Source organism: Aythya fuligula, chromosome Z (assembly GCF_009819795.1).
Source record: "Aythya fuligula isolate bAytFul2 chromosome Z, bAytFul2.pri, whole genome shotgun sequence".
In the NCBI taxonomy this organism is placed as follows: domain Eukaryota; kingdom Metazoa; phylum Chordata; class Aves; order Anseriformes; family Anatidae; genus Aythya; species Aythya fuligula.
Genome location: NC_045593.1, coordinates 84920032 through 84934065, shown reverse-complemented (window position 1 = coordinate 84934065; position 14034 = coordinate 84920032). Strand labels below are relative to the sequence as shown.

Sequence of the window (14034 nt, the reverse complement as noted above, 5' to 3'; positions counted from 1 at the left end):
GGGCCACGCGCACCGCACCGTGCCCGCGTCCCGTCTCCGTTCCCGTCCCCGTCCCCTCAGGGCTCTGCTCTGCCGGGAGGGGGGCGCCAAGAACTGGAGCCGGGGGGCCGGAGGGGGCCGGGGGCCCGGGGTCGGGCGCGGGTCGGAGCGGCGGGGCTGGTGCGCGGCTGTGCTCCTGCCTCGGACCGGGTCGGTGTCCCGGGGCCGCCCCAAGCTCTCCGGAGCCGGAGGCGCACGGATGGGCGGCGCTCCGGGACCCCCGCGCTGTGCCCCGCCGGGCTCCCGCAGTCCCGGTACGCGACCACCCGGCCGGGGCCAGCCCCGCACAGAGCTCGGGGTGTGTGGGGGGGGCGGCAGGTGCCGAGGGGACGGCGCCCGGCGCTTCGACGCCGCTCCCGCTTGAGCGGGCGGTGGCGGGGCTGGGGGCGTCCCGCGGACTCCCCGCGCCCCGCTCCGGCCCAGGGCGGGAGTCACCCGCAGCCTTTGTTCCCCCGGCGGCCACGGGGTGGGCTGGGCTTTCGGCCCGGAGAGGGTCTCCAAAGGAAATACTTTTTTCCTCCTCCCTTCATCCCTTCCCCCTTTCCTTTCCCTCCTTTTCTCCTTTCCTTTCCCTCCCTTCCTCCCTTCTTTCCTCCCTCCCTTCCTTGCCCTCTCTCCTTCCCTCCCTCCCTCATTCCCTCCCTCACTCCTTCCTCTCCCCTTCTGGACCTCCCCCACCTGCACAATTTTGTCATTCGTACTGAATACCCTGTCCATGATTTCATGTCATTAAAGCTGCTAAGAGGTGAAAACCCTGACATCTCGTTCACTACAGCTTTGTTGGGTTGCTCCTGCATTTTTATCCTTAGTGAGTAGTGGGTTTTCTTTCTTCCCCCCGGCCACGCTACCATTTCAGCACCAGCGCAGCGCAGCATTCCCTGTGCGCGACCGGGAGCTCCTTTGGCAGGTGCTGCTGAAGGCAGCCCCGCTGCCCTGGGCCTGCTCCCAACAAACTTGGGATACACCTCGAGCCTGAAGCGTCATGCAGCCTCTGGGAAAGGTCTGCTTCTAACGCTGGTGATAGCAGAGCAGCACTTGTCTGCTCGTTGCAGGCTTTACCTGGCTTTGACAATCACTTATTCTATATGGATTAATTATTTGTCCTGATAGTTTTAGAAGGTGTTTGCAAAGTTTGACAGCAGTTTGTCCGTGGTGCAATGGCTAGATTTAAATAAAACTGCTTTTTATATATATATATATATATACATATATATATATATATATGTATATGTATATGTATATATATATCTAAACACTGAGGCATTTGACTTGTCACTTTATTCAGTACCACTCAATTTCTGTGTAAATAGAGACATTTTCTCTATTATTTTTGTTCCAGCATTGACATCTGTACTGCCCCTATTGCTTGTTTGCAATTTCTCCACTCTCTCCAATCTAAGTAGTTTGGATGATTAACATCACAAGGGTTAATCATATTTTTCTACTTGGTGGATGGGATTATTACATACATGTTCGTGGGTTTTACACGATTTCACTACCATCCATCTAACTGGGTCCCATTTCCCATCAGACATATGACTCACCTTGCTAAAGGTGAACAGTGCAAATCTGTTACAAAAGGAATAATATATTGGGCTTGCCTCAGTGTTCACATTTCATTTGGGTGATCATAATACCTGCCAAGACTGCTATAAATTATTGGAGCAGAAGACGTTCTCTGTATTTTTTTTTTCCCCACTCTCGATTAAGTTCAGTTGTTTTGAAAAAATAACGTTTAATTGCAGGTACCCCCTTTTGTGCCTAGACACAAATAATGTGTATGCTGAGCAGTCACCCAGCCTTATTTTATTTTGCTTCATAGCCGGCGGCTGGCTCTTTCCCACCAGGCACCTCCAGGTCTGCCCACAGAGTCTGTGGTCCGGCAGCCTCGGCCCTGTGTTTGGGAGGGCCATGGCCCACGCCTGGTGGGGCTGGGTGACCGTGCGTGGTCTCAGGTGGCCATTTTCCAGTGCAGAGCCCTCTCTGCCTTCAGGCAGGTGGGTCCTCCCCGTTGGCGAGTGGCACAGGGGGCTGCAGAGCGCGGCCTCCGGGCTGCAGGGTGACCTGCCTGCGGGAAGCACATCCCCAGCGCCGCTGGGAGGACTGCAGCACACAGGTCTCTTTCCAACTCTGACAACGCTGTTCTTTTCCTGCCTTTTCCCCCCTCCCCTGGTCTGTTTCAGGACATGGAGGTGTGAATCAGCTGGGGGGTGTTTTTGTGAATGGCCGCCCCCTCCCAGATGTCGTTCGCCAAAGGATCGTGGAGCTTGCCCACCAAGGGGTCAGGCCGTGTGACATCTCCAGGCAGCTCCGCGTCAGCCACGGCTGCGTCAGCAAAATACTTGGCAGGTAAGGGTGGGCAACAAATCTCTTGTGTCCATCAAGAGAAAAAACACCCTTAATTAAAGGTTACCAACATGCAAGGACAAGGGCTCATGATCACCACTCATGATTTTGCACGCCTGACGTGTAAAAAAAACGCAACTGTTTATATGTTTATTTCACCCTGTTCAAAGTCTCTTAGAGGTAATTCTAATGCACAGTGCACAATGCCACGTGTGATATTTGGTGTATATGTGGCATATATTCTGCAGTAGTCTGTTGTGAATACATAGAAAAATCTGCGAGTCAGCTTCAGTAAAATGGAGAGGAAAGAGAAGTTGGGGAACATTCAGGGAAAGTAACTCGTGCTTTCTGAAAAAGACTTACTTTTAGCAATTTTATCATTCTACACTGCATGAATGTTCTCAAGCGTTCATTCACACACGCTATATTGAATCTGTCCCACTGTTTAATTTGAGGCCTTTTCCTACTCTTGTGGTGGAATATGTTCTTAATTAGAGCAGAGAATACGATAAGTAGCTGTTAACCATCTTACATTTGTTTTTTTTTTGGGAGTAGCTTTCCATTCAGATGGAACTTGCTAAAACCAGTACAGAGACGGCAAATTAATCTCTGAATTATTATCATTTCCTGATTTTGTTTTTAAAATTTTTGTTTAGGTTGGAGGTTGGACTCGTTTAGGTTGGAGGTTGGACTCGATGACCTTGAGGTCTCTTCCAACCTAGAAAATTCTGTGATTCTGTGATTCTGTGAAATATTATTCAGATTCAGGTTTAAAAAAATCCTTTCTTCTTTGTATCTTCTGAGCATCATTTGTATAAAGTACTGTATTGAAGTAGTTTCGGATTCCAGGTTGAAAATTCTGAGGTATCTAACCATCTTATAGTAAGGACTTTTTAAATTATTATTATTATTATTTTATTCTTGTTGCTGTTATAATATGTATGTACTTTTTTTTAAATATATATAATTTGTAAAAGTTAATTTCTGACATGTTCACTAAACTTTAACCGTTAATTTCATTGTTTAGCATTTTACTTCTACTGTTACTATTTGTAGCGTCTTCCTCTTTTCCATTTTTTAATCAATTAGCTTTACTGGTCATTCCATAGATGTAAAAACTGTTAAAGGACCTTTTTGTTGTAGCATGCATGAGGTCCTGCTCTGATTAGCAGCATTTCTGATCTCTCAGTGACAATTTAAGTGTTCACAAGCAAATTTACTTGCTGAAGTCATGGACCCCCCCGGTTTTGTAGAAGACAGCATTCTTTTCCCTGTAACACCCTGTTATCTTCAGTCAGCTTAACCGCTGAACTCTATCTCACTAGGCCTGGACTGTGTGCTTTTAGAGTTGCATGAGCTGGTGTGCGGGTTAAGCTGAGCATCTGTCCTTCTTCTCTTTTGCATTAGCTGCTCAGAGGTGCATTCCCCTTCAGGTTGTAACCATTCCTCCTGGTCGTACATTGGCGTGACTTTAAAGGACATCGACACCTTTACTACTTGATAGAGAAAAACTTTCTGAGGGCTTTATTTGAGACCTGCCTGCCCCTCCCAGGCTATTTCATACTGTTAGAGCTGTGCATCCATGCTCAGAACGGGTTTCTGCTCCTGGTGTGACCATTATATAGTTTGCTTTGTGATGCTCTGCACTGCAGCAGACTTACCAGCAATTCCCATCAGGACCAATGTAAAACTAAGAAATGGGCAATTTATTTACTGGGCAAATGTCCAGTGGTTTTACTTTTGCTCATTTGAATAGATTTATCATTAGATACATTTGCGGTATACAGCTGAGAATGAAGCTCCAAAGCTTTGTCATTAAAGTTGTCAAAAATAAATTGGAATTTCATACCTCATTATTTTCATAACTAATAATTACGGTGGGTAAAATGTCACTGTAATTGGAGCTCCGTGTGTGTGTGTGTTTGTGTGTGTCTGAAGAACAGGAATCCTTACGAAAAATCTTTACATTTGGAATTTTATGGTTGGAGTTTTCCTATCAGCCTTCAATACAGCCTTAACAACCAGCCTTGTATTGGGCAGCCCACAGGGTGGGGACCAGATGGTTGCAGTGCAGGTGACACTATCTCTGTCCCAGAGGTAGGTTCTGCAGGGGTGCACAATATTTACCTGCATTGCCAATTTGTTGGCAGCAAAAGGCCTGGACCTTGTGCACGTGAAATGAATCTGACTGCAGCCAGCCTTGTCTTTAAAATGGAGATGGGAGTCAGGGATGCCAGCACTGTGCAGTCTGCCACTGCTTCGTGCTGCTCCCTCCATTAGTTGCTCGGGTGAACCAGAAAGCGTCGGCAGTAGTGTTGCTGGTAATTCACCGACCCCTGCTGCAGGCAAGTTCTCCTAGCTGTCCAGGAAGATGGGTCCGGGCCCAAGCCTGCGCCCTTCCACACAAGACAAGCCGCCTGCGAATGTGTGTGAGCTTTTGCACGGCTTGAGGTGGTGAAAGTAGGTTGGCAGATAAGATTTAGAGTGAAGTTCTTACTGTCTGGAGGGCACCATGTCTTTGTTCCATTGCTGCGGCAGCGTTTTTGGAAAGTGCCTCCACGCACAGTCCCGCAGCAAGCTCACCGCTGCCACGCCAGCCGGCAGCGCCGGGGTGCTGAGGGAGTCTGCTGTCATGCGTTACCCACCCTTAGCAGAGATAGCTGTGGGAAACACTGTCTTGTCCACTCAGTGACAGCTTCCCCAGCTTGCTAGCGTCTGGTTTCTGGGCGTGAGGGTTGTTCTCCATCAGTGGGGTAGCTGGCCGCAGGATGCTGCCCGAAAATGACGCACAGCCGTGTGAGAGATGAGCACAAAGGAACGCTTGTAAAATCCATGGTTTCAGATGGAAGGAAGAAAATTACAACTTTCTGTTTGGGTAACATTTATTGTATGGCTTCCTTTCACACCCTTCTTACAGTAGAAGTTCTACTAGAAAAGGTTATGAGGCTGGGGATGTAAGGTTTTAGAAAGTTTGTGATCCGAGTTTGCCTTCATTTTATTATGTCCTCAGAAAATTAAGCACAGGAGGAGCAAAATACTACCCTCCTGCCCTAAAGCTCATGACTAGGGGACACTAGGAGGGTTAATCTATCTCTGACTCTTGACACTGTCCATTACTAATATCACCTAAATATAAGTGGAGACTGAGTCCACATCTGCACCCAGAATATCTGAAAACATGTACAAACAACATGGTATTAGTCCCTTCAAAGGAATTTTAGCCCCCCCCCCCCCCCTCGCCCCCAGATCTCTGAGGAAGATTAAAAAGTAGTGACCTGACAGAAATTTAACCAGCATGGTTGCATGCTACAGTGAGACAGACTTTCACTGTGCAGCCTGTTTGTGTTCTGATTTGCTCATGCTGGAAAGACTGTAATTTTATTATTAATATAATAATAATAATTATTATTATTTTTATATAATGGGTATGGCAAGTAGCTGCAGAGAAAACACATTAAGAAATAATCTTACATTCTTATTTGGTAGTCTTTTCTGAGCGCCTTACTGGAAATTGGGCAGAGAGCAGTCGGTGGACATGTTTAAGATGCTAAGAGACTACATCTTGGTGGGTCTCTGGTTGAAAGGCTCATGAAGTCAGGGTCTATTCAGAAAGGATGAGCCAGATAAGGGCAGCTAGGGCAGTGGTTGCAGGTAGCCTGGGGATTTATTTTTCATCTGGTTACAAGGAAATTCACAAGATACAAAACGTGCATGGCCAGGAGAATATCTTGTGTGTTGCACTCCCTGAAATCTCAGCACAGAGGGGCGTGATTTCATTCCTAGTCTCTTCTCTGGTCTTCGGTGGGTAGTATTTTATGGACATATTTTAACAGCATTTTCAAGACTTATTAAAAAGGGGGAGATGGATAGGGCTGGGGATCCCAGCTGTGACATTTTGTTGCAATTCTATTAAAGGCAGTTGTGCCTTTACATGTGATTTACATGCAAAAAAGAAAAAAAATTCTGTCTGACATATCTCAGTCAGTTTAGGGGTGCACTCCTACCACCTTCCCTTGTATGACAGCAGAACTGCTCGCATGTGCGTGAGAATGGATCGTGGAGCTGGTCAGATAAACCAACACCCAAAACTGAACCCCTTGAGAATGTGGACAGCTCCTTTTACCTTAAAATTTATGGTTACAACTATTAGAAACATAATATTAAAAATAATATATTCCAAAAAATATTAACTATTAAAACAGTAACATATATATTGAAACAGTTAAATGGGAAAAAGGTATGCCAACATATTTATTTTGAAGGTGCAAATAAAATACGATACCCAGCCTTCATTTCACTGTGAAAATGGTAACACATTCTAGATATTAATGACAGAGAATTTCATTAGAAACAGTAATTTACTACAAAAAGTGGTCTTTGGTGTGATTTGTTTCTATTATTGCCAATACCCCTGATTAATAACACATATTTGCACTTAATTTTGGATCCTGGAATGCCTTTTAGTCTTGCACAGCTTTTTTTTTTTTTTTGTCTTTCTGTTATGAAAAAATATATATTCTATGCTATGGCCCAATTCCAATTACTATAAGTTAATCTACTAGGTGATAAAACACTACATAGGCAGGAAATATGTATGTTAAAGTGAAGATGTATCTCAGGATTTGCTGGGTTTTGGTTACCTTGAAATTATGTTCTCTATAAATCTCAAAGCATGTTCTCTGTCTATTTGTGATAACTGAAGGTTTGTTTTGGATGTTGTCCCAGGTATTATGAAACCGGTAGTATTAAGCCTGGAGTGATTGGAGGATCAAAACCAAAGGTCGCCACACCCAAAGTCGTCGAAAAAATTGCAGAGTACAAACGCCAAAATCCTACCATGTTTGCCTGGGAGATCAGGGATAGACTTCTTGCTGAGAGAGTATGTGATAATGACACCGTGCCCAGCGTCAGTTCAATTAACAGGTAAAGATGTGTATGGTCCTGGGGAGGGACTTTGCTAGAAAGTGTTGTTCTCTGAATTCTCATTTGTCGGTAGAAATGTGTGTTTTGGGTTGTTTGCAAGAAATCCAGTTTACATGTGTTTACATAATGTATTTAGGGCTTTGGAGTGGCTGTGCGGTCACCCTGGTGGCGAAAGCCTCACGGTCATAAGTATTTCCTAGGACTGGGCAGGTTGTGCTATTGGCCTTTGCTTCTTTTCTGTCTTTTCCCATTCCCTAGTCCATGCCTTGCAGTTCTTGCTGGTAGAGATCTGTGTTGATTTGACCCAAATGATGCCTCCACTGTGCTGGTACTTCCTCTTGGGGAAAGCTGAGACTGCAACTGAGTTGCATGGTGGTGTTGATCTGGAAAAAGACAGGCACCTAGGTACCTCAGGAGATGATCCATAGCGCAGGTCTCAAGGTCTTCATGTCCTGCTCAGTACTGCTGCAGTTGACCTGGAACTCTGCTGGCCACGGTCTGGTACTGTTAGCATGAATAAACCAGGGAAATTGTTAGCATTAATAAACCAGGGAAAACCCTCTCAAGTACTTAGCTGTATCTCCAGCCCTCCAGAGTGATAATAGGGTATTAATACCTGGAAGGCAGAGCATGCAGGCACCCTCAAGCACACCAACAGCCCCTGGCAAGCCAAGTCTTTTCATTTTCTCTCTGGAGTATTTTCTGTACCGGGCTTTGGTCTCACTGCTCTGGTGAGATGGTTCTCTCTTGTGCAATTTCATGCGAATTCTTTGAGTGCAGCTAGCTATAAAGTCCCATCTGTGTCCATGGACGTGAAATAAATTGATGCACTCTTCTTTTATTGGCTATCCCAACCTGATTTGCATTCATGGAGTTGCCACTTGAGTAGCAGGAGTGACTTCCCCAGTGTCAGTGCAGAGTGGTGGCTCTGTCTTGCTGAACTAAGAGTTGAGTCATCCATCTGCATGGTTAAGTGCAAAAACAGGTGAGTTCACTCACAGCCTTTGCTACTGCCTGGAAGTTCCTGCCTAGTTTAGACTCTGAAACAGCACTTGGTAATGCTATGGACATCGCATTTTCAATTTAAAAAAAAGGATTTGAGGAATGATATGGACACCATGAAAATTGAAGGAAAATCCTGTTCTGTCTGTTCTCAGCTAACTAAGGGCAGACTTTGCTTGCGTAAAAGTCAACTCAGCACCTGTCAAGTCAGAAGCATTAATGAGCAGTCCTGTGTTTATGTCGTAGGGCTTTAAGCATTCTCCAAAAGACTGCCAAAAATGCACTCGTAGCTCTAGAATGCAGACACTAAGTAGGTTCCAGTGTGTTTTGATCCACTTTCCTTATTCTACCTCCTGCTTTATCCTTGATAATGTCTGTGCACTCACTGACTTCTCATCAGAATCTCTGTTTCATGATCTACAGCCAAGTTATTTGGCTGGAAATCTCATTCTTTCTCATCTGCATGCAACTGTGGCTAAGATCTTTCCCTTTTCTGAAGGGTGTGAAACCCCTTTTGAAATCCACATGATCTTTTTGAGTCAGCTTGTTTACCTGGAGAACTGTTTTTGCCAGCCTAGGAGCACATCCCCAAAACAAACTGTTATGCCAAGAGCCTGGAAGCTACATCAAAATACTTGGCTTTAATGCTAAATCCTCACAGTTCTGTGGTGCAGTCTTTGGACTTGTCCTTCCACGTTTCAAGACTTTGCAGATAGGGCTATCATGCAGCAAGGGTGCAAACTTCTAGTATGAAGGTGTAATGCCCTTATTCAGCCCTGAGGTGCAAGTGGGATGTTGCCTTTTAGCCACTGATGTCAGCTCCCACCAGAAAACAGAAGGACGGTTACTGCCTTGGAAGAAGCAAGGTGAACTGAGCCATAAGACTTCCTGCAGTGGCAGCCTGCAGTGTGGAGAGGAGTGATTCTCCAGGGCTGTGTCATGGAGAGCTGCTGTTGCTGTTGCTGAGAGCTGAGGGGCTGGGGCGCTGCCCTGTAAAGCCTCTGTGGTGGTCTACACATATCATGTCCTTGCTACGGAGGGTGCATTTCAGCAGATGAATTTGAGTTGCTGCCCCCTTATATAAATGAATAACAACTACTATTATTAATTAGTAACATTAATTAATATTAATAATAGGCCACTCTTCCGCAGCAGGAGCAACTCTGTGCAACTAAGGCATAATTAATCATTGAGATTAGCTTTGCTCAGATAAGCTGCCCAGCTGCTTCAGTGTGCTCCAGTCCCCTGTCCCTCCAGAGATGAAGATATTTCTGTGTCAGAAGGCCCCAGACACCCTTCCTTTGGCATGACAGGAAGGAAGCCTTGTACAGGGTGCTATTTTCAGTCTTGCTCGTGCGGGGTCCTTTGTCTTCTTTGGCTGTGTGCTCTCCCCCACCAATCTGCCTGCACAGCTCCCTGCAGCTCCTGTGTGCAGCCAGCTGCTTTGGCCCTGTGTGGAGGCAGAAGAAGCAAGGGACCCCATCACCAAGGAGTTTGAAGACGTCTAACAGCCAACGGCTTCACCTTGGTGCTGACAGCTGAATGTAGACTTGTTTTCACACCTAGCCCCATTGCAGGAAGGGAAGGGGCAGGCAGCGAGTCCTGTGCTGAGGAGGGGGCTGGGCGTCACCAGTACAGGTTCACGGGCTAACTTTCCAGCAAGTAACAGTTTTGTGTTCTCATGACGCATCCCCATGCCACATCTGTCTCACCCCTCCCATCCCCTCCTCTCCCCTCTTCCAAATTCAAGGCAGGCAGAAATGGGAAAAGAGTTTGCTAGGTAAACACAGGATAAATGCTTACCACAGCATTACAACTGCGTAAACAGTGCATAAAACAGAGACATGTGATTTGACTAAGGAGTGTGCCTCGCTCAAGCCCGTTTTGATTCCACTGCAGCCTTTGGCAGAATTGTGTAATCCCTGGAGGCGTTTCAGACCCCTTCTTTTCTTTTTTAACAGTGCATCGGCAGGTGAGCGTTTGATAGAGCACTTCCTCAGCTCTTCTTAACAGCTGCCCTTTGTCCTGTAACACAACGCATGCCTTTTGTCGTCTCTGCTCATTTGAATGTTTCCTGATTTACATCATTATAACTCAGAGCAGAGGCTGTCCCCAGCAAAGACAATGTAGTAATTCAGCTTTTAAGATTAGCATTTAATCCACCACATTTTTGTTTTAATATTAATTTGGATAAGCAGAATCCTTTCAGAGGTATCCAGGTTCTCTAGATGTGCGAGTACTATTCCCGGGGTGGGTTAGTGACAGATTTACAAATGTGTTCAAGCACCCATGGCTGCAGATAGCAGTCTAGTGGAGCACTTGAACTTGGTAGTGTCTGGTTCCCCGAAGATGTGGTGTTGGGCCTAGCCGGTGGCCAAATAGCTACCGACGTGTCCTTCCTGGGCATTAAGGACTATGTCTTCAATGGGACTGAAGCACCACTCTCTGCTGGATCTCAAGGAGTGTGTAGGAGTTGGTCATGTACCTAATGTCCCTAATGACTTGGTCTGGTGGCAAAAATGTAGTCCAGGGTCTGCCTGCAATACACAGGAAGAAATTTTTGTATTGATGTAGATATCCCAAAGTGAAAAAGTAGAGTATGGTGTGTCCCCTGTAATTGTATGCTTAATGCTAAGTAGCCATTTCTTTTCAACTGCTTACAGGATCATACGAACAAAGGTGCAGCAGCCACCCAATCAGCAAGTCCCAGCCTCCAGTCACAGCATAGGTAAGAAAAGCTTGCTTTTTTTTTTATTTTATTTTTTTTTTAATATATTAAAAAAATAGCATAATGGATTACAAATATTCTAAAGAACTTTTAATCATTCTTATGGACAGATAATTCTGCATAAAACACTTCAGCACACGTGCTAATGCACCTTCTTTGTCATTCTCCAAGGACTGAACATAGTAAATGAATTTTATAAATACTGTTAAAAGGTTTTGACTTTTACTGATTATTATGATAAATAGCTTTCACCATGAGACAGAAAATTGAAATCTAAACCAAAAAAAAACCACTAATGGGGGTCTATAGAATGTCAGATAATTAAAGTAATAAATCAAGAAAGGGATACTTATTCATAACATTTTCTGCATCATTAGTCAGTAAGTAGTTTTGAATGTGTTTTTTCTTTTTTTTTTTTCATCTATCAACCATCCCTTCCATAATTCTTTGTGCACTTGCAGTCTTGAGTGAAGAAGTAGCAAAACTTTCCTAAACTTTAATTTAGATGCAGACCAGCAATATTCAGCCTGGACTTATGCAAGGCTGCTGGAGGTGGTCTCTGGAAAGGGTGTCCTGACTGATGAGGCAGCCTCTGCGGCAAAAGCCGCTGTGGCAAAGATAAGATCATGCTTCTTATGCAGGAGGGAGGCAGACAGGTGTGTGTGCGTCTCAGTTCTTCTGTGTGTTCAGACTTTCACCTGTGAAATAGGCTAAGCGCTCACTGACCTTTTTTTTGGCAAAGGTAGGCTGGTGCTGTGAGAGGCACAGTATCTCACAAAGAGCTGTGTTAAATGCTGAGCTTATCCCACAGATTGTGCTCCAATCCAGCATCCTGGATCTGTCTTTCTTGAAAATGCCAAAATAATCTCTGTGGAGAGAAAGCAACCATCAGATTGCTCTGGTAGCTTAGGGGCTGCCTCTCACTGAGAAAAACAAGAGCAGAGATGAGCCGTCTTGCTTCTTGGGGCTAAGGGTTGGTAGAGGCAGCTGGGATTTAAGGTGTCTGCTCTGTGCAGAGCAGCCTGTGCTTTGGGGCAGTGCGGAGCCCTCAGGGATGTAGGGATGTGCCAGTGCAGGGCCAGCCGGTGAGCTGCCATGTTCCACCCCGTCCCATTTCTAGAGTCTCTTCTCCCCATGCTGCTGTGTCCTCAGAGCCTTCCACCTGGCTGGGGCTGTGAGCTGACGTGTTGCAGGGTGGCGTTTGCTGCCTTCCTGGCCTGCAGCTGTCATGCCACGGCGGCAGGGGGCTTTCTGCCAGGCTGGTGCCTGTGCTGTGCTGCCGCTGACTGCCTGGCCTTGCCTTGCCTTGCAGCCTCCACAGGGTCCGTCACCCAGGTGTCCTCTGTGAGTACAGACTCTGCCGGCTCATCCTACTCCATCAGCGGGATTCTGGGGATTGCCTCCCCCGGCACCGAGAGCAACAAGCGCAAACGAGATGAAGGTAATGGCAGCGGCTTTCTCTGGGGGTGCTGGGACCATGCATGCTGGTGGGCAGCTGGCCTTGGTGGCAGTGGGGCTCCCGGCCGGGGGCGATGTGGGCTGTGGGGCTGCTGGGGCTAAGGTGGGTGGGAGGGAGATGCAGGTGCCCTTCGCCGGCCCTCGGCTTTGGGGAGTCCTGTCTGAATGCTGCAGGGCCTTTCCTGAGGTTGCAGCCCAGCTTGGGGGCCTTCTGCATGACCCTGTGGTCCTTTGCTGTATACGAAGGCAGTGTTTTTTCTAGGAACAGGGTCCTGACGTCTTAGAAAGCAGTTTCAATGTGTCAGGCTTTGGTTGCCTTCTCTTCCCGGCTGAGGAACATCTCTCTGCCATCAGTGAAAAGGGGAAGAATCCTTGTATTGATTCTGTGGCCACCTGAAGTAAAAAAAATGCCAGGGAGGTGTCGCCATCCACAAAGATACAGAAAATTAACAGTAGAGCAGTCTGTGATGCTGCATTTATCAGGGGCTGTTGTCAGCCCAGATAGCAGAGGAAACAAGTGACTGTGGCTTGAATTGAACATTGCCTGCAGTCCTCAAATCAGGGTTTATAGTTGTCCTTCACTAGTAAGAGCTGGGGTCAAGACCACATCATTTGATGTGCATGGGAGCAGAGGGCACAGCAGGGGCTTAGTGGCAATGCTGCGGTCAAGCGTGTGGGAAGGCACTCAGGTAAGATGTCACTGGCTCCTACCAGTGGGTGGGAGGCCCATGGGTGCTCTTTTTTTCTAATGTGCTGCCACCCTGCCCTCCAGAACATCAGATTCCCATTTCTTGCCTTTGAGCTCCTGTGGTAATGTGCTCCACATGTCTGTGGGGAGGGGGTCCTCTTGGCCACGTGCAGGCAGAGGTCCCATCTACCTTGGATAGAGGAGCGGCCACAGGAAGTAGTAAAAGAGGAGAAAAGAGGTTTGTTCAACAAAGATTGCCAAGCAGAGGAGAAAGTAATGGTTTTCACTGTGGCCTGGAGCTCACTGCTTGGCTTTGGAGGAACACGTTGGAAATGTGACCTACCTCCCAACACCCAGGGGTACCAGCGTGGGTCCAGGCACTGCTCTGCAGCCAGCCCTGGCCATGAGGTCAGTGAGTGAGGATCAAATGTGGGTCTTGTGCCTCCTTCTCCATCTCCTCATCCCCTGGGACACCCAGTGCTACATGTGGACAGAGGTAGAGGTGGGCAGATGCACAGAAACTCTGGTGCGATAAGCCTAACTTCTAGAGAAACAGGCTAAAAACAGGCAAGGAGCATGGAGTCTCTGTTGCACAAGCAGAAGGTAGGTGTCTGCAGATATCCTGTTGGATTATAGAGTAATGTTCAGTTTACTAAAACTGCGGAAAGACTGCTGAGAGCTTTGTGGGGTTGATTTCAGTCACATGGGAAGCGGCTGTGAGTATAAAACTGAAAGTTCAGGTAGTTGCTGAATATGCCTTTTTTTTTTTTCTTGTTTCTTCCCAAATCAAAGCCATAAGTGCACAGATAAGTATATATATTAAAGCAGGTGAAGTAGATTTTTTTTTTTT

The 14034-nt window shown here is 46.5% G+C and overlaps 1 protein-coding gene across 5 annotated transcripts in view; it reads left to right on the top strand.

Annotated features, from left to right (window-relative positions):
- Positions 1–14034, top strand: part of PAX5 (paired box 5) — a 137363-nt gene that overhangs the window by 5656 nt on the left and 117673 nt on the right. For 3 of the 5 annotated variants that reach the window (XM_032206085.1, XM_032206081.1, XM_032206082.1), the window contains exons 2-5: positions 2223–2388; positions 7111–7308; positions 10974–11038; positions 12351–12479. In XM_032206085.1, coding sequence (XP_032061976.1) covers positions 2223–2388; positions 7111–7308; positions 10974–11038; positions 12351–12479 — 558 coding nt within the window. The remainder of the gene's footprint in view (positions 1–2222; positions 2389–7110; positions 7309–10973; positions 11039–12350; positions 12480–14034) is intronic. The other 2 variants (XM_032206087.1, XM_032206086.1) reach the window with 2 other exon arrangements.